Source organism: Cydia fagiglandana, chromosome 3 (assembly GCF_963556715.1).
Source record: "Cydia fagiglandana chromosome 3, ilCydFagi1.1, whole genome shotgun sequence".
Lineage (NCBI taxonomy): Eukaryota > Metazoa > Arthropoda > Insecta > Lepidoptera > Tortricidae > Cydia > Cydia fagiglandana.
The window spans coordinates 16,420,456-16,445,928 of record NC_085934.1 but is presented as its reverse complement, the minus strand read 5'-3'; the positions used below and the strand labels follow the sequence as shown (position 1 = coordinate 16,445,928).

Here is a 25,473-nt window from a genome sequence, read left to right as displayed (position 1 = left end):
TTTAATTTGCTCTATGAATCACGCCATTAAAAACATTTCAAGGGTGTCATCGCGGCACCGATCTCATTGGGGACGTGACCGGCCGCGCGCTGTGTGGCCGCCTGCCGGCTACCGGACATCGGTATTCCTTCATTGTTAACGTGGACTAAACTATTGTGATGACGAGTAGACCAAATTCAATTTGGTGGGAATAAATTGAATTAAATATTAACTTACGTTTGTCGGTGTGTTTTATTTTGTTCTGTTTATAGCGTGTGAAGTAAGTCTGTTAGGAGGCTCGTACTGCTGTAATATTATTTTATTTTTATATATGAAGCGCGCCGTAGCCCGCACATACTGCTGGCTTTTCAAAAAATTAAAATGTTACTTTTTTGCCTATTTTCCGTTAAACATCATTTCTTCAAATACCTATTTATGAATTTCACAGTTGGGTGGGATGGTCATGATTTTTCAAACGTTTTCTTAGCCTAAACATGTAGTCGGGTCGGTAGTGGCCCAGCCAACAAAACTAGAAACTCTGTGGGTTCTAAATCCGGAAAGGCCACGAATGTTTGTTGGGTTGTATTAGAAATTTAAACATTTACCTATTATATACATACCGGGTGTGGCTTGTAATATGAGCAAAAAATTAAACTGTAGGCTGTACTCCTCATACTGACCAACATTTGTCCAGCGACTTTTAAAAATAACTTGTGGTTTGATTTTTAATACACTTTAAAGTTTATTTTAAGACGCAATGTATTGCGAATTTTGATGTTTAAGACGTGACAAGCAACGTCAATTACAATGAAATGGCGTGCCGATGGCGTCCATTGAAGATGATATTTATTTTGTACGAAAAATAGCGTGTCTAAATGCTTCATAATTTTTAAAAGTTGTTGAAGAAAAGTGTCACCGTTTGAGGAGTACCACGAGCAAATAATTAAAACATAGGTTATTTTAATTATTTGCTCGTGTTACAGGCCACACCTATATATAGATTGATCATCTTACTTAGACAACTAGGCGGACTAGTAACAAATCAAAGATCAAAATCAACTTCATAAAATATATACGTAAGCTCTACGAGGCCTACGGCGTAGCACACGACTCGCGACAATCGCGACATAGTTAACTAAGTACTCGTGCATAATTGGCCAGTCCATCCAACCACAGGCACCAACGCTAAACCACTCCACTAACTGGTTAGTCGGACATCGCCTTAATTGCTTTCTCGATATTCGCAGTCATATTGATTGAATTATTACTTCAAATAAAATAAAAATTCCTAACGGAATCAAATTAACTAGCTGAATCCATTTGTATGAATAATAACGCGGAAAAGGAAGCTTCTAACTATTTGTAGATATACAATTTTATTACTAAAGCTTAATTTGATTGATGCTTAAGTGTATGTACGTCTTCGATTTGTGTGTTGTTAACTGTGTGCGAATAGTTTGAGGAAGCGTCGAAGATGTAATATAACATGACTTTCTAGTATATATATTTTTAATTAAGATCCAGAACTCTTAACATTTGCTGTTTTAGTATAATTTGTAGGTCGTTTTTTTATGGTTTGATAGATACCAATCTATCAAATCATAAAAAACGCGTAAAAGAAATTGAAACATTTATAGAAATAACTCGGGAACAAATATTTGTGATAATCACAATAAATGCTTTCAAACATCAGACGTCTTGTCTATTTCCTATCACGCAAGAAGGTTTGTTAGTTAGGTATTTAAGAAGTATTTATTCTTGATTTATTCTTAGTATTTCATTTTTGCAAGTTCATTGCTTAGTTCTTAGGCAGAGGCATTATATGATCGCTACCGACCAGGCAGGCTAAATATAGTAGGTACCAAAGGAGGCTCATCTCATTACAAGCGGCCGTCTAATATTTGTTATAGGTCCCCGGGAGCCGCAAGTGCCCATTGTACGCTAACGCGAGCCTTTAGAAGCCGGAGTGTGATGATGATCAGGGACAAGTAAATTATTAGGATTGCTAGTGCTTCAATACTTTCTAAAGTAAACTGTTGGTGGCCGAAAGGAACACTGAGAGAAAAGTACAACAAAAAAACACTTAGAATTACAAAAATAAACTTAATCCGGGGACAAGGAGAGTTATCTAATAGGAACAAATTGACTTTTGCAATTTCTATTAGTTCTTGCAATTTCTATTATCTGATTGTTGAAATTATATTTGGGATTACTGAGCTGTTTGTAGAAATAAATAAACTTAACAGAAATAGTGAAACGTCCATAATTATTACTAAAACTTCATTTTTTCCCCCAGTACAGAACTGTTTTTTAATTCCTGGTGATGATTTTTCTCTCAGTGAAGATTCTCCGCAAAATCCTCGGCCCAACGCAGAGACCCGATAGCAGTTGGAGAATCCGAAAGAACGCCGAAGTTGAAGAACTAGCTGCTGAAACAAACATCATTGGTGTGACAAAGGCGCAAAGGCTTCGGTGGCTCAGCCATCTTGAGCGAATGGGAGGTGATCGGGCGGTGAAAAGAGCGTTTGAGGGAAAACCGATAGGACGCCTCCCGGTCGGTCGACCTAGGTATCGATGGGCGGATGTAGTGGACGCTGATCTGCACGAGCTTCGGGTTGAGAACTGGCGAGAAACGGCACAGGAACGGGATCAGTGGCGAGCAGTCGTGTTGGAGGCCAAGACACACTTTGGGTCGCTGCGACAGAGGAGTAGTAGTAGTAGTAGCTAGTGCTTCAATACTATACATAACGAACAACAACTCCTTATTTGTGTGTACTTACTGAAATCCATATGTTTAACTTGATATAGGCGACTATAGGCACCAGTGCTAAAATGTGCTCTATTACATTACCATTAACGTGAGATATGCTCAGCCAAATTAGTGGTATTTCCGATTTTTTTTTCTTGTTACGAATGCTATTTAATTTTACTACAACACTATTAAATAAATAAATTACCGATTGAATTTTCAATCGAGCTAATTTTATGCAATCGTGTAACCAATAAGCGAAGTCACTGGTTCTGATTCGGCACTGAAGACTTTCGCCCAATTACTGAACCATTCACTAGACCTCCGCTGAACAGTGACATTGCTTTAACTGGTGCCGTATAGGTAGAGCAGAAAAAAAAGCAGTGGTGGCCGAGTGGATATGACGTCTGACTTTCAATCCGGAGGTCGCGGGTTCAAATCCTGGCTCGTACCAATGAGTTTTTCGGAACTTATGTACGAAATATCATTTGATATTTACCACTAGCTTTTCGGTGAAGGAAAACATCGTGAGGAAACCTGCATACATCTGCGAAGAAATTCAAAGGTGTATGTGAAGTCCCCAATCCGCATTGGGCTAGCGTGGGGACTATAGCCCAAGCCCTCTCGCGCATGAGAGGAGGCCTGTGCTCAGCAGTGGGACGTATATAGGCTGAAATGATGATGATGATGTATAGGTAGAGCAACGATTAACTGTTTTTATTACTAACTAGTCTGTGATATGGTAAACATTGTAGTCAATAATAAGCATCAGCTAGCAGCTGGGCTTGCATCCTGCTATGAATTACAGTAAAATTTTATGTGGATGCTTTCAATCCTTCTCAACTCAAAATGACTCAAGGTAACTAGGTACCTATGTACTTTGTACTAAGTTAAATAAGTACGAGTACCTACAAGTCTACCCCGCTATCACTCAAATTGCATAGGCAATTATAAGGATATAATACATATTTTAACGTTCGTGGCTCGGGTAAACTTGAAAAAATTTCCAGACAATGCAATAGACACGGTGCTTTAAATAGTTAGCGAAGTCTATTATCGAGAGTGATCTAGGTAGGTATATACAATTTTTTCCGCATTTTCCCATGTGTTATTTATGTGCATGACATAGGTATCTTGTCAGACCATTGTACAGTGAATGCTTTCGTACTTTAATAAAAGTGTGACGTATTCCGCTGCTCTACTTTTGTAAAGAGGTTTACATAGGTTTTATGGTGTACTTTCGTTTCGGCCAAATACATTTCGCCAAATTTCACTTCCCAACAAACTTATCGCAATAGTTTCATTTCCCAAAGGAACCTTTAGCAAAGTTACACTTCGCATATAATTTATTTGGTCAAATTATCATTTGGCATGATTTTACTTTGTCAAATGTTATTAGGACAAAAACTTATTTAGCAAACGTTTTTTATTGTCTAATATTATATTCCAAAAAGATGTTTGGTCAAAATTGTCACTTCGCAAATTTGACAAATAGGCATCTCTATTTAAAGTACTTTTTGTTATGTTATAATAGGTACGTTAAATTCTACGTAATTTGGGTGGGTTGGGTTAGGTTTGAACTGCGATCCTCACAAAACGGAATCGCTATCAGAAAAGTGGGTTAGGTTAGGTTAGAACTGTCACCCTCACAGAATCGAAATGCTATTAGAAAAGTGGGTTAGGTTAGGTTAGAACTGCGGTCCTTACAGAAACGAAATTCTATGTACTAAAAAAAGGTCATCGAAGTGGATTAATTAATTTAATAGAATAACGAGATGTAAAAAAATTGCATGACATTTTAAACTAAAATATTGGTGGTTTGAATATTGGTGGTTATTTACTATTTTTGGGTTACAATGATTACTTTGGTGTTATTTGCTTTAATAGAATAGCAAGATGTAACAAATTTGGTTGTCATTTTACATTACAATGGAGTTTTAATTTTAGTGATCATTTACTACATATTTTTGGCAGTAAGAATGTATTTTTTTGACGTTACATTTTTTTTTTATTATGAATGGGCTTACTCATGGCCACAGACTAGCCGAGGCGTAGACGTGGCCATTTTACTATGTATATGTAATGATCAGTTAAATACTAGACAAATAAAATTCTGCAGCCTCCACTTTATTGGTATGTAAATTGTATGCCATACAATATTTTGGGACATGTAAGTTATGCTTAATGATACATTTGACTAAATAATATTTGGTAAAATGAAATTTGTCCAAGTAATTAATTGCTAAACAATAACTTGCCAAAAAAGACTATTGCTAACTGAAAATTTGCGATAAGTTGTTTTGCCAAACATTTTTTTGGGAAATGATAATTTGGGAAACATAGTTTGGGATGTGATACTTTGGGAAACGATTTTGGCCCATTCGTTAGTAAACCAGGTTTTATATTTAAATATTATTTATTTTCTTTTGGAACCTTGTCACTGTAAATAATTGAATATGTTGCTATAACAGTCTACAAAACATCCTCATCATGCCAACACATATTTTTGTAATTTTTTCCTGTAATTAAATTGTGCTTCGTTTAACAATCGTTTCTGTGTATAGCGTGACCATTACAAAAAGCTAAATATTTACCTAGCAAATCTTTATGGCACTTTTATACATCATCAACTTTATTTTAAAAGCATGACTCTTGTCGGTGGAGTACTACGGTGGAGCTGTTGAGACTGACCTTGACTTCCTTTAGTTTGGTTTTAAACTCGCCTCTTGGTCTTCTTCTGCGTCTCCTTATTTCTTGTGTCTTTAATTAAAGAACTCTAAAAACTAGCTTACAAAACTTTTCAGCTTAAGAGAAATCAGAGTAGGCAGTCTACACTTATCTATTATGCCATGCTTCGTTTAAATTCGATTAGAAGCGCAACATAAATTTAATCAAATTGTTGTTCTACCGCCCATTAATATATCAAAACTCATTTAGATTTATCGCTCCTACATCAGACTAACCCCCGTGCATCCTTAAAATAGTGTGTAATTGGTGACACCAAAGTTAATACCCGACAACCCCGAAAGGTGTTCGCTCGCGCGCTGCGCCCCGCCCGCGGGTAAACGGCACTCAATTTAACCATTTCTCTATATTAATTACCAAAACGGCCCCAACAAAGCCGTTGCACATAAATAACAAAAAAATGACAAGTACCCAACACCCGCCCGTCACGGGGTCTGATTCGGCCGATTACATTCGTACCCTCCTTTCTTTCAGCTTAAACTAGAGAAAGGCGATTTATCACATATTACATTTTAACAGTTTGAAATCATGCGCTATGCAAAACCCATAAAATATGTAGTTTATAGTGCGTTGAAAGATATCACCTGCCGGTCGGTGTGAACAGCGGAGTTGGTTGGGGAGGAGAATAGCTTTATGCAAATTAGACAAATACAAATTGCTACTAAGTAACTTATTTAAACGTATAAGTATGTAGTTCTCACATGTACCTAGGTGGGTAAAATGTAAGTATATACTTAAGTATAAAGAACTTATTATATTACTACAAAGCGGCTATATTTATCACAGACATATTATCTGCTACCAGCAAGTTCACTGTCAACAGAGAAATAAGATATACTTTAGTTCCAACTAGGTAGGTACTTACCTACTTATCATAGATGTAAAAGAGAAGGTACAGAACGAAATCTAATGTGGTAGTACAGTACGAGTATACTCGTACCGCGTAAATCGTCCTAACTTAATTTTATATTATAAATTATAAGTAAGTAAATACTTATCTAATATTTTAATCATTACTATTCGGAGGCCACAGCATCTGAAATTTAAAATAGGCAGGTACTAAAACAGTGAAAGAACACTTTAGGTTCTCTTGGGACGAGGTGATATGACAATGATCTGAATGAACAGATGATGATGATGACAAACATGACAAACATAATATATAATATATCATATTATATATCATATTATTAACCGGTATATATCATATTATGGTTGTTAGTTATGTTTTTGAAGTAGAAAAGGAAGCCTGCCTTGTCACGCGTAACAAGCGTAACAGCGATTGAAAAACCAGCTTGAGTATTAACATTTCTTATGTACCTAAGAATACTCGTAGTTCCACTAAAAAATTGAATGAATTATCCGTAAACTGTTGAGGCTGTTATGGATATAGGTTTTTTCGGTACTATATGCCTATTCTACTTTTTCTTCAGCTTTTCATTAGGTAGTATTTGTTTTTTTTTTATATTAAGGTTTGCCCCTCTTAGTTAATCAAAATTGACAATATTCCATCTGGATCTGCGATGCAAGGTAAATCTTAGTTTAGTTTTATATGTAAGTATACATAGTTTAAGGTATATCTATGCTTACATAATTATGACCACCAGGGTGTTATGAAATGTTTCTGTTTGTATCAAAAAGTAGATATTTATTGAACAAAATTAATAATGACAATCATAAATAACATCAATCATAAGTATCTTGCTTTAACAATCAATAGGTATCTAATTATAAATTGCGAAGGATATATATTATAGGTAATTTATCTGATCAAATTAAATTATATGAGCGGAATAAGAACTACCTACCTACGCATAACAATGTTATATTCACTAAGTAGGAGTAAACAACTAGATAAGGTTTTCCTAAGTTATACCATTTCTGGTTGCAAACAGGCAAAATAATGCATTTGGCTGATAAATTCAGCCTAAAGTAGGTAATACCTACGTGTAACTACTTTAAAAGATCTTACCGTGGTCGAAACGGCGAATGAAAATATGCATCACTAAAGTTATTCCCAAAAGGTAATGTGAACTGTACTGGTGGGAACACCAGAGGCAGGTGCGGTGGCCACATCGCCGCGCACAACGCCAGCATCTCTGGCCTGTACCCCAGCATGGTCACCGGACCCTCGGTCACACTCACTTCCATATGGTCCTCATGAGAATCCAGGGCACAGGGTCTTTCCACATCACTTTTTAACAAACTGTCTATCATGAAGGACGTATTAGGTTTTAATTTCGGAACTGTGAGATTCAGCTCAGGCACCGCTTGTGTTTCAAGGGCTGGCAGCGGGGGTACCCGAGCGTGTAGCATATGATTGAAGTTAAACAGCGTCGTCAACTCTGAGGATGAATTTTCTTCCTGGTGTATCTTGAACCGCTTGCGTCTTCTCAGCAGTGAGCCGTTTTCGAACATGTCAAAGGCCTGCGGATGCAGCGTCCAGTAGGCACCCTTGCCGGGTCGATCCGGGCGGCGCGGCACCTTCACGAAGCAGTCGTTGAAGGAGAGGTTATGCCGCAGCGAGTTCTGCCAGCGCTGCGTGTTGCGCCGGTAGAACGGAAAGCGGTCGGTGATAAATCGGTAGATTTCCGAGAGCGGCAGCATGCGTTCCGGGGAGCTCCAAATAGCCATAGCGGTTAAAGAGATGTAGGAGTATGGTGGTTTGTGTTCGCCATAGGATTCGCGCGACGGTCGCGGCATGGTCGGGCGCTGTGAGCGCGGCGCGCGGGCGTGTCGGCCGGGCGGGGCCTGCGCCGCTCCGCCTTCCCTCCCCGCAGATATGATAACGAGGATGCCACTCGTCGAAACCGCATCTCCCTCTTAGGTACTATCATTACCGGCGTGATTGACTACGTACCTTTTGCTTGTTAAATACCTATCTTTCTACGTGCGTAGATCGTAATGTGGGCAGGTTATGTGCATCCCACGCTGCATGCATTTTCAAGCGCTCGAGTACTTAATGAAATACAATATTTTAACAAAGGCTGGAATATTTTAACGAATAACAAGATTCATTATTATCTTTTTTTTTTTGGAGAAAACAATTTATTTACCTATTTCTTACAGGTACAATTAAATACACGAATAGGTACAATTTAATTAACAATAACAATATGTATATAGGTACATTACATTAACAGTTTTCGTCTATTTTAGTTTTATAAATAAATAAATAAATATTATAGGACATTCTTACACAGATTGACTAAGTCCCACAGTAAGCTCAAGAAGGCTTGTGTTGTGGGTACTCAGACAACGATATATATAATATACAAATACTTAAATACATAGAAAACACCCATGACTCAGGAACAAATATCTGTATCATCATACAAATAAATGCCCTTACTGGGATTCGAACCCAGGACCATCGGCTTCGCAGGCAGGGTCACTACCCACTAGGCCAGACCGGTTGTCATCATAAATAAATCAAACACCTTTTGTTTCGAATCCTAAATAGTTATCTTTCATTATAATTTACATAATTTGAATTTATATAACTTGATATAACCATACCTACCAGCGCCATCTAGCGGCCAGTAGCGGGTTTTTACGAAAGCATGTAACGTGCATTTAAAATTAAAACTTAATTAATAATAATATGTGTGAAGTGCCGTACTACAAGTACTCACCTGCGCCAGTTCTCGAAAATGATCGTGCCACGCTCTATTGGGATCGATCTATCATCACTGACAGGACTATTGTAGCCAATAAGCCTGACATCGTGCTGATAGATCGATCGCAGCGCCGGGCCGTGCTCGTCGACGTCACCATCCCCCATGATGAGAATCTCGTGAAGGCCGAGAAGGACAAGTCCAGCAAGTACCTAGACAGCTCACGAGATAACCGCCATGTGGGATGTTGACTCGACGATCATTGTTCCTATAGTCGTGTCAGCGAACGGTCTCATAGCGAAGAGTCTCGACCAACAACTAGAGAGACTCTCGCTAGGTGGTTGGATCAAGGGTCAGATGCAGAAGGCGGTAATTTTGGACACGGCGCGTATAGTACGTCGATTCCTCACTCTGCGGCCCTGACCACCGGCAGCTTGGGCCCTGCCCCGCTGCCGGCGGCACCCTAGGTTAGGTTTTTTATAATGTGTTTATAATTTTTTTTTTATTGTTTTGTAAGTGTTTTTATATTTTACTTTTATATTCATATTATAATTAACCTAACTTAAGAAGAAAAATAAATAAAGAAGATATATGTAATACAACACACGACAAATTAAAATGTTATAATGTTTCACTATCTGATAAGAAAAATCTTGGATTGAATAGTATGCTTTGTTATTAAAAATCTTATTTTTTTATATCATTCATTTTATTCTGTTGTTTTTTGGGTTCCGTACCCAAAGGGTAAAAACGGGACCCCATTACTAAGGCTCCACCGTCCGTCTGTACGTCTGTCTATCTGTCACCAGGCTGTATCTCATGAACCGTGATAGCTAAACAATTGAAATTTTCACAAATGATGTATTTTTGCTGCGGCATCAGCAATAAGAACAAATACTGAAAACAGAATAAAATAAATATTCATGTGGGGCTTCCATACAATTAACGTGATTTCTTTTTGCCGCTTTTGCATAAAGGTACGGAACTCCTCGTGCGCGAGTCGGACTCGCACTTGGCCGGTTTTTTATTATACACTGTTAACACTATTAAAAGTGTCAAAAGTACATTACTATCCGGAGCGATCAAATATTATATACTTTTATATTATAAAAGTAAACAAATTACAGTAACAACTTTTATTTGTATAAATAGCAAGTTTACACATGATCAAGATTACACATCAACAATTGTACAATTTTCGAAAAATCTCATGGTGCGCGAATTGGAGGTAATGAGAAATTTTCATTATACATTATACTATTAGCTAAAATGTTGCGGCTGCCGGTTTACAACTTGCCGGTTAACTCTGGGACGGCCTTGAACAGGTCCGCAACCAAACCGTAGTCTGCAACCTGGAACAGAGGACACATCGTTAAAAGGTCTCGATGATGAGATGTACCCCCCCTATTTGTTAATATTTTACGGGACTGATTTAGTTAAATTATGTTGTTCCCTTTCTTACAAATACATAAGTTGGATAAAGACAAACGATCCATAGCTAAGGGTTCCATTTTTCTGTTGACTACGGAACCCAAAAAAAAATGCACTCCTAAATACAAATACGTATGCAGGGATGCTATTTATAGTTTTGCTGAATACATATAATAAGTATAACTCTATATTTATAACTCAAAATATTTTTTGAATATAATGAATAGGGGCTATTCATAAATTACGTCATTTCAAATTAGGGGGGGGGGTCTGGACATCGTATGATGGTAGCATGACGTAGGAGGAAACGGGATCATTCGAAGCATGATTTTTGGATGATTATAGGGGGGGGGGATCAAAATCGTCAAAAAACGATGACGTAATTTATGGACAGCCCCATAGGCGTCATGTTTTTTGGGTGGTGGAGACTTCACGTACAGCAGAAACAACCACAGCATTTGTGAATAATCGCTTAAAAACCCGTCAAGAACAACAGTAACTTTGAAATAAAAAACAATAACAACGTGAGAACATGATAAAGCTATTAGCGATAAGATTTTATAGTTCCATGTTTATTTTTATAACAGAGACTGTATTGTATAATAACGATGACGTAATTTAATAAGAGCACTATAATCAGTGAAGGCATATACAAGGAAACCGCCTTTGGGAACATTGACATTCAAATTCTCGGCACAAATTAGCACACATACACAATTACGCCTACATTTAAATAAGACGATACGTTTACAGAGCCTGTAATCGAAGCTGGTAAACGGAATAATAGTCATCTCTATTACACAAATGTACACAGCTAAGTGTAGATGAAATGCATATAACGTCAATAACTACCAATCAGCGACATTAATCCGCTAATAACCTTCTTGCTGTACGTACTGGCCGCTGAGAGTCCGCGGTTCATATTTGATTAGAATATGACTTGGACAGGGATAGGTTTATGCAATACATTGAAGAACCAGTCAAATAATTCACGTATAATAATTTAATGCAATTAAAAGATAACTAGTTAAAATTTTGTTATGAAATAACAGACTAACTCAACATAAGTAAATATTCATTTTTGTATAAATGTATTCCGCTGTTTTAAGTATTTTTCACAGCTAGGTATATTTTATTAGCAATCTGTATGGCAGAGCGAAGTCACGTTCAGGTATAGTCTGTCCGTTTTTCCAAGATCAAGATCGAGTATAGTAAATGTATGGCGAGCTTGATCTTAGAAATCGGACAGGCTATTCAGCCTGCAAAATTTACATGGGTACACGAATCGGGTTAAAAAATTTCTCAGCTTCACTTTCAATTCCAATGGAAATATTTTATATGTATATAGCCGGTCAAGCAAGTTTGTCAGTACAAAAAGGCGCAAAATTAAAATTTTGTATGGGACTATAACCGTTCGCGCGCTTACATTTTCTAAATTTGGCGCTCTTTTTTGCTGACGGAAATGGCTTGAGAGAGTACCTGGTCGTAGCATATAGTCGTGACAGCAGAGGATGGCTTCAAATGATCAACATATTCAGATAATGTGTGTATTTGATAAACTAATTGTGAAGAATGTTCTATCCAAACATACCTTCTTTCAGAAGACTAACCTCGTTGCCATGGTAGCAACATCCGTATGAAATAACGTTCGTGTCAAAGATTTGAATATACTTCAAATAACTTATAAATTGTACTAAGACGTATTAAATAAATAATAATTAAAAATGCTTCAGCTTTCTTGTTCTAAACGTGAGTACTTCTCATAAATTTGAGAACTTCACACTAATTCATTGAAAGAGTGACAGAAAAAACATATCTACATATAGGAGACCGGGTATGGTTATCTCATGGGTACAAATCGGTAAAGCAGTTTTATTAAGCTGCGTGAAGTCGTGAACCCTTTTTCTGACAAGTGGAAATCTTCATCTTTGAAATGAATAGAACATATTCTAGATCTCTTTTCAGGCATCCAATCAATTTCATGTCTTTCTAATTGGACAGCTTTTGTCCATAGTTCTCTGCGAATAGGATCTTAAGGGAATCTGAATGGAAAGTAACATAACAAATACTCGAATATCAATACGAAATTTGATAATTAGGTAATTTGAAATAACTAGGTAGTTTTTATACCTCCATCCCATGAAAGAAAAAAGGATGATATAAATATGTAAGAAGGAATTTATTACAATGTAGGATACCTAAATCAAACTAAGTTAATAAAATTGTCTACTTATTTTAGCATAACATCATCCCTATTATCCTCGTAATTTAAAAAGTCGTATGTTATTATGAAAGTCGTATGCAGGTGTTACGTTTTAGCTTAGCATGGTAATATTGAAAAAATGTCGTCATTTTTATTCCAAATTTTAGTGAATTTATCTGTTTACTTACATGTGAAAAGTGATTCCAGTGGCCTTGGTATGAGCAGAGTAACTTCTGCACCACTTCCAGACACATGAAGCCATTTTTAGTTATAAAAAAACCTTGTTTTTATAAACTAATTTAGCCATTTGTCACTGACTGTCAACTCGGTCGAACTGAGGTAGCCAATCGAGCAGTTTGTAAGTACCGCCTATCGCGGGGTAGTTTACGTTGGGTCATAATTGAGCGGACAGAATGTTTCCTTGTATATTCGTTCACTGACTATAATGAAGCCACCAAGCTTGGCCATCTCGAAAGGATGGGTGAAGATCGGGCAGCCAAAAGGGCCTACCAACCACCAACTGGGCACCGTCCTGTTGGTCGTCCTAAATACCGTTGGGCAGATAGAGTGGAGGCAGATCTCCGTGAGCTCGGCGTCGGCGAAAGCTGGCGGGATACCGCTCTGGACCGATCAAAGTGGCGTGCTCTTGTGTTGGAGGCCGAGACTCATTTTGGATCGCCGCGCCAACCAAGTAAGTAAGTACTATACAGGGTGATTCATGAGACGTGAGCAGGACTAATCCTGCACACTCAGTAACTGATAATTGATCGATCTCCGTCGTATTTAGGTAAAACAACTACAATTTTTCCTATTTTTCAACTTTTTGGTGAGGGCAATTTTAATTCTCTACAATCATGGTCACCCTACAAGACCTAATTAATAAACATAAAACCTCTTTTACGAAGGAAATAAAATGTCAAACCTTAGTGAGATATGAGTTTTTAAAAGTAACCAGAGCGTGATGACAGTGATGACAGTGATGACATTGAATTTGACACAGAATATCTGTAGTTTAGTATTCTAATTTTAGGGCGACCATGCATGTCGTAAATAAATTGAAAAAATTTGTTTTCAACACTTGTAGAAAATTTACGTCAATCTCACTAATACTGATACGAAACAGTTGCTTATAATTTACAAAATGCGCAGTGTTAGTCCTGCTCACGTCTCCTGAATCACCCTGTTATAATGAACATTTAAATATTAACCTGGAAAATGGGTGCTTCAGGGTCCTTGTTGATGGCGACGATGGTCTTGGAGTCCTTCATGCCGGCGAGATGCTGGATGGCGCCGCTGATGCCCACAGCGATGTATAGGTCCTGTGTGATAAAGTGATAAAACACTTTAGGTTATCTCGTATGACAACGAATAAAACCGACAAAAAAATACATATTTACTTTTCATGATTATTACTTATCAATTTTGCAAGTCTATATTATGTACTTACTGCTAAGAAATGGCTTTAGTAGAAAGAAATCACAGTACCTCGTAAAACCCAGGACAATTTTAGCGCTTTTGAATTTGGAACTTGCTTTTATTTCTATAAGAGGTCAAAACTCGAATATAATTTGTACTTGTACAAGTACACGGAGACTTACGAGGTTATAATATTTGTAATATTGTAATTCCGATTCCCATAATAGCAGCTAATTCTGAAGAACCATAATAAGATAATGGTCCATTTATGGAATTAGCAGACATCCATAAACAAGTTGGAATTATTCTTATACACTTTATTCTTAAAACTAATGATTTTCATAGGTCTAAGTAGACCCTGCATAGGTCTAAGTAGAGCGCTAGTGGCCTAGCGGTAAGAGCGTGCGACTTTCAATCCGGACGCGGATGTCGCGGGTTCAAACACCAGCTCGTACCAATAAGTTTTTCGGACCTTAAGTACGAAATATCATTTAAGATTTACCAGTCGCTTTTCGGTGAAGGAAACATTGTGAGGAAACCTGCATACATCTGCGAAGAAACTCAAAGGTGTATGTGAAGTCCCCAATCCGCATTGGGCTAGCGTGGGGACTATCGCTCGAGAGGAGGCCTGTGCCCAGTAGTGGGACGTATATAGGCTGAATTATTATAAATAGACCCTGGGGGTTCCAAATACCTCCATCATGGCGATATTCAGTTTGTCCACTGCATCCTACAGAAGCAGGAGGTTGGTTGACACTGTATACTTACTGGAGCAACAATCTTGCCGGTCTGGCCAATCTGCAGGTCATTAGGCACGAAGCCAGCGTCGACGGCCGCGCGAGAGGCTCCCACGGCAGCGTTCAGCTTGTCAGCTAGGTCATACAGGAGCTTGAAGTTGTCGCCCGACTTCAGACCACGGCCTGAGAAGTTATATTATGAGGTAAGAAATACACAATACAGTAGCCTTGATGTCAACATTGATTTATGGTTAGTTACAATGAGCAAATTTAATTCTAGATATGATTATTTGTATGTATTTTTAATTATAAACTTAACATAATAAACATTTTATATTAGTACTCATAGGGGCTGTCCATAAATTACGTCATCTATTTTTCGTCGTCATCATCCGATGTCCAGATCCCCCCCCCCCTAATTTGAAATGACGTAATTTATGAATAGCCCCATATCAGTGTCTAGTTAAAACTAGATTTTGCCAAATCATTCTCAATGTTTATCACATTTTTATCACATTTGTTTACAGTTGAAAGGCAAAGTGATGCAGATATCCAATATATCCATACAGCTTTGAACTGCCTCAGCACTTATAAAAATTTAAGTAAACAGTGAAAACTTTTTATTACCTCCAGACACAATATTCTTAGCGCTGGTAAGCTCGGGCCTGTCCGATTTCGAGAGCTCCTGTGATACCCACTGCACCAAGTCAGTCTTGTAGTCCCCTTCAGGAGCCTTCTCCACAGCAGCGGAGCCTCCTTCCAGGGAATCAGGGGGGAAGGCAGTGCCTCGGACAGTGATGACTTTAATTGCATCCTTGGCTTCAAGCGTCAGCACTGCATTTCCAGCATAGATGGTCCTCACAAATGTGTTAGCATCCTTGACACCAATAATGTCAGTGATAGGCGACACATCCAGTTTGGCCGCAACTCGCGGAAGCACAGCCTTTCCAATAGCAGTGGCTGGGGCCAGGATGTGCGTAAAGTTGAACTGCTTCTGAGTCGCAAGGATAAGAGGAGTGAGTGATTCCGCAGTAAAGCCTTTGAACGCCTCACTCTCAGCTACAAGGACCTTGGAGACACCACCGGCCTTGGCAATCTTCTCAGCTGCCTATAAATTATTTAAAAAAATGCTTACTAGCACCATCAGTATTGTAATGTGTTGATTTCACAAGAAATGTAAAGTAAATTGCTATGATAATGTTTACTTAACCTAATAGTGCTTCCTGGTACTTACTGGACCACATTTAGTGCCTGCAACTAATACTGAAATGTCTCCACCGATTTTCTTGGCTGCGCTCAAGGCATTCTGGGTAACTGCAGATAACGCCTCATTATTGTGTTCGGCGATGACCAGCGTGCTCTGCAATCTACGCAACTAGAACCAAGCATTAAGTAATACATTAGTGCCATCAAGATTTGATTATCAAATTAATCTTTGAACTCTTATCAACGCAATGAGAGCATTATCAAAACTACTGTTCAATTGAATTACCTGGGTAGAATACAACAAGTGCCTTGCAGATGGCGAAAACATTTTGCCAGCCAGTATTTAAACAAATTTTAATAAAGTACCACTCGATGAAAAATAATATCTAAAAAGGTTACAAAGTCCACTGTGTATCTGCCAATGCCAACCAGCCAGATACGAAACAATAAACTGTCAATATTAGATTCTTTGTGTAGTTTTTATGATGGGCTTAAACAGGTTAAATTTTATTTTTTTAATATTGCTAGTGTAAAACTCTCAAGCTCAAGGAACATAGAAAACTAACTTGATTCCATCACTGTCGTCTGTCACAAGTGTCAATGTCTATTGTCTCCCTCTCCCCTTCTTGTTCTCATTTCAAGTTCAAGTCAAGTAGAATGTAATTGGATCATTCGTTAGGCTATCATTTGTCTTAATGACTGCTAATTAACTATTTCTTTAATATAAATATATCATTGCCATTTAGTAAGTAACTGATTACGTTACCGTTGAGTACTAGTGTCAATATTGATTGAAAAAACTCACAAGTATTATAAGTCTCGTTTTACTTTTGTTATAATAAAATGTCGTCGTTGCCTATTGTATCTATAACAAGAAGAGAAACATTCAGCTCTTGTCACCGTTTACACAGGTACTGGTGTATTATTTCATGTATTTCCATAATTCCATGAACAAAGTAACGACAGTCGAGTCAGCAAAGTTTATTTACTTGTTGCTGTCAGCAGTAAATCTGTCATTTCTGTTAGACAATATTAAATTATCTGGCATGGGGTTAAGGTTTAATTTCTATTGTAGGTACGTAAGATATGACACGTGAATAAATCGCATGTCGTTTGCCTTTTAATTCAAATTCACCGATGTAGATTTTCGCGAAGCGACTATTACTTTATAGTGTGACAAAATATTATTGTACAAATCTGTGTATAATTAAAAAACATATCAATAAAAAAAGGACAATATTTTGGATAAAGATGTTAGATTATAAAACAAAGTTAAAGTAGTTTTTGTACCCTAATCAATTCAGCGAAGTATAAACACATTATGGCCTATTTTCTCAGATGAATGGTATATACTAACCAATTCATTGCTTTTTTACAGTCCATTTTTAAGTGACGAGGAAAATAAGAAACTTTATGGAAAGTGTAATAACCCAAATGGCCATGGGCACAACTATGTTGGTAAGTAAAGTTTAGGCTCTTAATCTTAACCTACAGCTGCAGCTAGCAGTTACACCCATGCAACTAAAAGCAATGCAGCTATTCATAATAATAATATAAATGTTGTGTCAAATTCACATCACATGTTCAATAAAGTATTTATGTTAACTACCTAAAAGTTACATCTTATTTTGAAATAACTCCAAAACTTAACCATTTTAAGGTCTTTATAGTCAAGAACTACTTTTACTTACTAAATATAGAAACCTCTAGACTAATAGGCTATCAACAAAAAAAAAACAACAGTTTAAGACAATGACCTCTTGCATTGACCTTGTAAAGAATCAAGAAGTACATTTCTCTTACAGTTCTGGTGACAGTAAAGGGTCCAGTGGATGCTCACACCGGGATGGTGATGAACATCCATGACCTGAAGCAGTACATGAAGGAGGCCATCATGGACCCCCTGGACCACAAGAACTTGGATCAGGATGTGCCTTATTTTAAGACAGTGGTAAGAAAATAATTATTCTGATACTATAAGTATAATAAGTATTACAAGGCATAGTTTTACTAAAAACAAAGTACCCACTTTGCAGATTACACCAGATAATAAATGATTTCACATATGATGTACCCACATCATATATGAAATCATATCCAGTTTGCTTAATCAGTAGCACAGGAAGGGCGCGACAATATCTTGCCCGCAAGATAGACTACCGGGTTATTCCCACCACAGTTTGTTACCACCAAGTTGTTACCAGTGGTAACTACTGGGAATTTTTTTCCCACCTTTTACCACTAAAGTAAAGAGGGCCAGTGGCCTATTTTATAAAGCTACAAGTTACAATTTACAAGCGGAAGTCTCGTTCTAACACATAGGGTTAGAAAGAGACTTCCGCTTGTAAATTGTAACTTGTAGCTTTATAAAATAGGCCACAGGTAGTCTATCTCGCAGACGAGATACTGTCGCGCCAAAATATAAAACCAGGAGAAAATATTTAATTTGAAAATGCACTTTTGTCTAAACATTGCACAAAAAGATGCAATATTTAATTTCATGACCATATGCAAATTAAAATATAAAATGCCACTAATAGATATTTGATTGATTTCTAATTACTTTCTTAAAATGCCTGTATAATATAATTAACGTTTATTAAATTACTCATTTACTTAATAGATGTCATATTTTACATTTTCTTGGAATGTTCAGGTGAGCACCACAGAAAATTTAGCAATTTACATCTGGGACCATCTACAGAAAGTAATGGAGAAGCCTTCTCTATTGCATGAAGTGAAAATATTAGAAACTGAGAAGAACCACGTGGTTTACCGCGGCGGCTCCACTTACCCGCGCAAGAAACACGAGAACTCCAGCCTACATTCCAGCCGCCACCACAATGTGTCCTCCGATTCAGATTGAGAAATCAATATAATGCAACATTATATAATCTGTAAGAAGAAATATTGACATGTTTATATTGTGCTTATAATTGTTAGAATAAAAAACTAACAATATCTAACAAAGTTTTCGTTATTCCCTATAATATATTCCTTTAAATTCAGTTTTGGCCAGTTTGGTTGGCTTTTTTGATTACTGAGCAGTTAAATATATAAAATGGCTTTCTATACGCCGTTGCCAAAACTTTGATATATAAACCCATCATATGGGATCACACCTGGGATGTGTTACACTCTTGGAGGTTAATTACTCCGAGGTTACACTATAGTCTGTTTTTTTTAGCATTAGAAAGAACTTCGCAGAAGTAAGCTTATGGTTCCAAATCGGGCACTTTTAGCGGTAATAATTTCAAGTAAATTATATGTATTGACCATGCTACATTAGATAATTCAATAATTATTAACAATTAAAGAGCCTGATAAAAACTGCACGCTTGCTTCTGCGGAGTTCTTTCTAATGCTAAAAAAACGAACTATAGTTACGAATACAGCGAATAGTCGAATAGAATACCTACTCTCTCGCTCAATTGAGTTTAGTTCCGCTATCCGACACTAGATGGCAAAACGGTCGTAGTAACGATAGTATGATTGTCGCATATTCTCTAGTGATCAAAGACATATATAACTTCGTATAAGATGAATAAAGTCTAAGAAAAAAACGTGCCTCGGAAATCAAGAAAGTCATTCTCAGATAGATGGCGCACACACCTTTGGCCTCGGCTAGATGGCGTGACGACACCGTTTCATATTTAACACATGGATATCAGGGAATGAACATTTTTTTGATAATTCTATACGTCTTTATTTTGAGTTTTAGTCGTGTGTCGATATATGGCAGTAATTTTACAGTGACTACAAAATTTACTATCTATTCTTTTTGCTAGTGATGTAGTGAATTTAATCAATATTCTGATCTATATGTATAGGCCACGATTAGTTGTTGTTCCCATCTGTATTGAATGTAGGGCAAATCGTAAAGTTAAATTATAGTCAGCTGCAGACTGCAGAGGGGTGACCCCCCTGCATGCATACAATCAGTCTATGCATGTGTGTAACATCTACCTATTTTTAATGCATGCTCGTGGTAAGTTTTTGTTTCAGTGACATCATACACATACATTGATTTATTGTAGGTTTGCCAATGAACTTGAAGTAGAATAAACAACGTAAGTTTTAAAACGCTTTATTGTAATGGTAAATATATATTATATATATATGAACTATTCGTAAAACATTGCCATTCGAGCCAAAAAGTTAATAAATAATATAGAAAACAAAAAAAAATCACAGCAAAAATATACATTTGGTTCGTTCTAACATGTTCTAATAAGAGAATTCTAAGTAACAATATAATACTATAAAAATAATACAATTTCAATGATAATGCATACTTATACTTGGTAATAGCGAGCACGTTTAGAAGATTTAAAAGATGCTCCATAACTTATTTACACCTAATCTAGGTACCTGGGTAAAGTGGAGTTTTTCGCATGTCCCCCCTTACATTTTTAGAGATTTACTCTTAAGACGATTTTTTTAACTGGGCAAATGATGTTTTTTATTGAAATATATTATACTTATAGACACATCATTTGGTCTATCCCTAATATTAGGCATACTCACAAGCTAAGATTCATAGATTGTAAATAATGTCGTGTAAGACAAATCGTGTTTAGGATTTGACAGTTAATGTAGATAGATGGCACTGTACAGCTTCGTACATTATGCAGTAGCTCTGGTTGTCAAAAGTTGAGGTTCGACAATACAGTTACCACAAAAGATGACACCATAGAGCGACATCTGGTTTAGCTTCGAAACTCGAGGGCACGTTTTTACTTAGAATTTACATATAAGTACTACAATCATGAACTTTTTGTTAAAAGGTTAAAACGGTTTCTAAAAGGACATTATAATTTATATTTATATAGAATGACGTGCGTACCTAATTATTTTCTTTTCGCATCTACAACGACGACTCCATTGTTTGAATCGTCTATGTACAATAAGGCAACCCAGCCGCACATAGGGGTATTTCACTAGAAAAGCTGGCCAAAATGATTTATGTACATTTGTATCAGGAGTTCTATTGTGTGAATCCAAATATGCTATTTTAATTTATTTTATACAACTTTTATACATTTGCCGGTTGGTGTAGTGTTGTATCGTTTATATACCGGTCAATAGCAGAATAAAACATTCTTCAAGTTTTAATTATTTGATAAACAGCTACTATCTGATCAATCAGACGACCCTTCATCACTTTCACCTGTTGAATCTGATGATAAGTCATCTGACATCGCGTTTGCGTCTATGTTTGGGCCAAGCATCATGTCCCTAGCAGCAAGGCTAAATGGTTTCGCTGATTTTAGAGGCTTAGGCCTAATGCTGCTCAAAAACGGATCTGACGTAAGTAGCAGCCGATTTAAGACGTCCAAATTGCACTGCTCTCTCGAGAACTTCCTTGAAAAGCTCTTCTTAAATTCTCGGAAGTGCTTATTTCTGGCCTCGGCTGCCTCTTCGGACAAATTTCCTATAGGGAGAAGGGCATATTTCATTACAACAGGATAAAATTTTGTGCACGGTTGGGGTCATTTTATTCATGACTGCATCAAGTTTTTGTAGAAATTGGGGTTCGTTACAGTCTTTCATCATACGAAAAATGTATTCTCTGGTCACTACTCTCACGCCAGAAGGACCTGCCATGATAAATCAGAAAATTATTTTTTCCGACCGCAAAAAGAAACTTTGTTTGGTAATATCGCTCAGTGTAAAAATTATCGTAATTCGTTAATGGGCACTTTTGGGCACCCTAATTTTAAATAAAATTGCTAGAGAATTAAATGTCCTGTCGAATAGAACTACAAATTTAGCCCAATATAGCCCAATAGAACAACTTTCGGCCTTTTGAGTTCAAGTCAAATTCGTAAATTCATAGTGCAAGAGAGTACTTACTGAAATTTGATATTAAATGTATATAACCCTTAGTAAGAAAATAATAATAAACAAATTCAATTAAGCATACCTGGTGAATCCATTTCCCGAACAGACATTTTAAAATATCACCTTATTTGTTGTCTACACAACGCATAACAATTTTAATATTTATTATCGAATTTCCGCTTTCGTAGATGTGTTTTAGTAAGAGCGGTTAAATGACACCGATTTCACAAATACCCACCACACGCAGCGAAAAATAAATATTGTTCTAGTATCTATGAATTATATGACTAAGGAGTTCGGCTACCCTTTTCCCGGGATTCTACGTTTTGATACATTCTACTAATGGCCAGCTTTTTTAGTGAAATACCCCTATGTGAGCCGATTGAATTGATTTATTCAAGGTTCTCGCCTGTAGACTAAACACGTTCTAGGAAGTATAATATGGTACGCCTCATAGTTAGAATTGAAGCTTAGGTTACATACAAAAAACTAGCTCCAAAATATAGGTATTAAGTAAATCGTGGAGAGGCTACACGCATAACAACATTAAACTATACTTTTTAAGCAATTTCCGTCAATAGAAAAGAGCGGCAAAAAATATAGGCGCTAAGAGTTATCGTCCCAAAGAAAATTTGAATTACGCGCCTTTTTCTACTGACAAACTTGTTTGTCCAGCTATATTATGAGCCCACTCCACTGACACTTTTATAATGTCACAGATTAATACTAGTTATTTACCACATATTTCTATCTATACATGTTTTGATTTAGATTTAACTACATATCTCTTTGTAATTTGTCTGCTACCTTAATATCCTAATAATAATTTACCACCAAATAAATGCATTAATTACAATATAGATCTAAAAGTAATAAATATATGGGTATCTATATGTGCACACACGTTATACACAAGATTTACATTGCAATTTTCAGCACAATAATAATTAAAATTTAAAAAAATAAAAAAGAATATTCTCACTCATTACATTATCAGCTAATAGTAAAATATACATTCTTTATATGTAAGTCTACTTAATGCTTAGTCATAATATCTATAATCTGTTTTTTTTAGGTATTTAAAACAATGTAAACGAATTTGGTTACTATTGATATGATAACAATTGAATACGTGACGTCATATTAATAATTATTATTTATAACACGTTACATTATTGGCATCCTTATGCGGCACATAGTGCGCACCCCGTAGCAACACCATATGAGAATCCGAATTATAATGTCTAACAAATGCACAGTGTGTGATTTTGCCTTAGTTGCGGCCATCCCTTTTTTTGCGCTTTTTGGATAGATAATAACCATCAAAAGCTTGTGTTAAAACTCCAATGGCTTTAAGTACCATAGTTTTTGAGATATTTAAAAAATCGAGAAAAGTCCTGAAAAACCATAGAAACGCATTTTATGCTCTGTCGAAGCAGATTAATCAATAAATGCTTCCTGGTATGCTAGACATGACTTAATAGCACCATTATACGCATATAAACATAAAGATATACTCTCAAGTAGTCGTCAATTAATTAATTTCTTTGATATGTCAATTATTATTTTTTCGGCTATTCCCTTCACGGTCGCATTTTTTTTCACTGCGTATATGTTAAGCAAGATGATAACTATTACCATAAAAAATATCAAACGCAACTAAGGCAGGAATAAGGAGATACAATTTTTTCAAATTTTAGGTTAGGGTTGTCACATCTCTAGTCTGCTACAACAAAATATTTTCTTTTTCAGGAAAAATGGTAGAGCGACAGTGCTCCTCTCTCTTTCATCATCACATCATCAATAGTTTTCATTAACAATCTTCGATATTATGTGGGATTGGGAAGGGGTCCGCCCTCGTTAGACACTAGTCGAAACCCAATTCCTATACATAATATCTGGAGAAGCGGGGGTGAGGTGTCATGGAGCCGTTAAAGACCCATGGCACTGCTTTGCCTCAGCAGGCACTGACCCGTCCTGCTGAGGGATGTCCTTCTGGGCCCCGACCAGAGGACTTAATGCTAGGGGGGCATGAGGGCGCCAACCCTCATGCTGGTCAGCGAGTGGCAATTCCAAAATCCGCCTACCAAAGCATGAATGAGGATCAAAAGAAATCGCTCACGAAACTAGATATTTACAGAATTCTACAAGATAAGGCACATTCATATGGTGTTAAGACGAGACCATTGAATCTTGATAGTGACGAACGATGCCTTACTGTATTAAAAGCTTTATATCCGAATGGAATTCCGAGCATTATTGACACGGAAAACAAAGAATTTAAAAACAGGATTACTAAGTTTTTAGACAAATGTGAAACCTTATATGTACAAGAATAGTAAAAGAAACTTTAACCGATTTTGCAATAAAAACAAAACCTGGCTATCGACCATTTTCGAAATCGAAGTACCAAAATTGAACATCCAAGAAAGTCCTTTATCACAACCTAACGTTATAGAACCGGAAACACCACATATATTAACTTCAGATAATCCATCAACTTCATTAGACACAGAAACTTGTAGCTTTTCCCTACAAGATACTTTAAAACTACAAAAACATGAACTATCAGTAGATCCAAAACCTGGAACTTCTTTTGATAGTCCTAGCTGTTCTACCCATTCTTTTGAAGATTTAAGTGACCGCCAAAAACGTCGTGCATGCAGAACTCTCCAGGAATCGCTTCAAGAAGAACCTCATGCCAAAATTATTAAAGTTATGTCACGTATTGTTAAAGATGAAACCGGCAAGAATCTTGACAAAAGTTCAGCTCGGGAATTAGAATTTGTAGTAAATGAATGTTTGAAAAGTCCTACACGTCCTAAAAAAATTGCAACGACCTTAAAATCCATGTCGGCGCCTAAACCCTATACCTCTGACGAAGCTCTGTCATACATAATTGATAGAAAACTAACTGTATATGATTACACTACACAGCAGAAAGATTTGAAAGAAAGAGGATTCCCAGCTTATCCTCCGTATTATAAGGTACAAATAGCTAAGAAGAAATGTTACCCGGAAGAGGAAATAACCGTTACTGAAAGAGAAGCAAGTGTTTCGTTACAAAGTCTGTTGATACACACATTCCGAAGGATTGTAGAAGTCTGCGATGAACAAATATCAGAATACTGCAGGCAAAAGCAAAAAAATGATCTTTATTGTACACTTGAAGGTTCCTGGGGGTTTGACGGCAGTACAGGCCAGTCTTTTTATAAACAAAAGTTCATAGATGCCGAAGACGATGATAATGAAAATTGCTTATTCGCAACTACATACATACCATTGCAACTAAAAACACAAGACGGCTTTGTCCTGTGGACTAACCCCTGTCCACAATCCTTTCGTTTTTGCCGCCCACTAAAAATACAGTACAGGAAAGAGACTAAAGGACTGGTAACGAGCGAAAAACAACGCGTTGAGGATGAAATTAAAACTTTAGTTCCGATTTATGCTGAAACTCTTTCCAGTCATACGTTGATCGCAGATCCTTTGCTACACTTAACCATCATTGATGGTAAGGTGTACAATATAATAACGGGAACAACT

At 36.8% G+C, this 25,473-nt stretch overlaps 4 protein-coding genes across 4 annotated transcripts in view; 2 read left to right on the top strand and 2 right to left on the bottom strand.

Moving 5' to 3' along the window:
• LOC134680299 (uncharacterized) overlaps positions 1 to 25,473 on the top strand; it is a 120,148-nt gene that overhangs the window by 47,608 nt on the left and 47,067 nt on the right. The window lies entirely within an intron of this gene.
• LOC134680560 (fork head domain-containing protein FD4-like) lies at positions 7,115 to 8,268 on the bottom strand. Its single transcript, XM_063539673.1, has one exon. The coding sequence runs from the start codon at positions 8,174 to 8,176 to the stop codon at positions 7,442 to 7,444; it is 735 nt and encodes a 244-aa protein (XP_063395743.1). The 5' UTR covers positions 8,177 to 8,268; the 3' UTR covers positions 7,115 to 7,441.
• Positions 10,341 to 16,527, bottom strand: LOC134680225 (electron transfer flavoprotein subunit alpha, mitochondrial). Its single transcript, XM_063539312.1, has 6 exons — positions 16,370 to 16,527; positions 16,112 to 16,252; positions 15,505 to 15,985; positions 14,909 to 15,060; positions 13,933 to 14,043; positions 10,341 to 10,442 (listed from the first exon to the last, which is right to left on the bottom strand). The coding sequence occupies exons 1-6, from the start codon at positions 16,409 to 16,411 to the stop codon at positions 10,377 to 10,379; spliced, it is 993 nt and encodes a 330-aa protein (XP_063395382.1). The 5' UTR covers positions 16,412 to 16,527; the 3' UTR covers positions 10,341 to 10,376.
• Positions 16,725 to 19,053, top strand: LOC134680226 (6-pyruvoyl tetrahydrobiopterin synthase). Its single transcript, XM_063539314.1, has 4 exons — positions 16,725 to 16,994; positions 17,462 to 17,541; positions 17,889 to 18,034; positions 18,740 to 19,053. Exons 1-4 carry the CDS (start codon positions 16,927 to 16,929, stop codon positions 18,947 to 18,949), a joined length of 504 nt encoding a protein of 167 aa, XP_063395384.1. The 5' UTR covers positions 16,725 to 16,926; the 3' UTR covers positions 18,950 to 19,053.

Excerpts from the sequence above, each read along its gene's own strand:
- LOC134680560 (XM_063539673.1), bottom strand. The coding sequence starts at position 8,176 with ATGCCGCGACCGTCGCGCGAATCCTATGGCGAACACAAACCACCATAC.
- LOC134680226 (XM_063539314.1), top strand. The coding sequence starts at position 16,927 with ATGTCGTCGTTGCCTATTGTATCTATAACAAGAAGAGAAACATTCAGC. Across the intron at positions 17,542-17,888 it reads CCATGGGCACAACTATGTTG|TTCTGGTGACAGTAAAGGGT; the intron begins GTAAGTAAAGTT and ends TTTCTCTTACAG. Across the intron at positions 18,035-18,739 it reads TGCCTTATTTTAAGACAGTG|GTGAGCACCACAGAAAATTT; the intron begins GTAAGAAAATAA and ends TGGAATGTTCAG.
- LOC134680225 (XM_063539312.1), bottom strand. The coding sequence starts at position 16,411 with ATGTTTTCGCCATCTGCAAGGCACTTGTTGTATTCTACCCAG. Across the intron at positions 14,044-14,908 it reads CCGGCAAGATTGTTGCTCCA|GACCTATACATCGCTGTGGG; the intron begins GTAAGTATACAG and ends TTTATCACACAG. Across the intron at positions 10,443-13,932 it reads CTGAAGCACCCATTTTCCAG|GTTGCAGACTACGGTTTGGT; the intron begins GTTAATATTTAA and ends CCTCTGTTCCAG.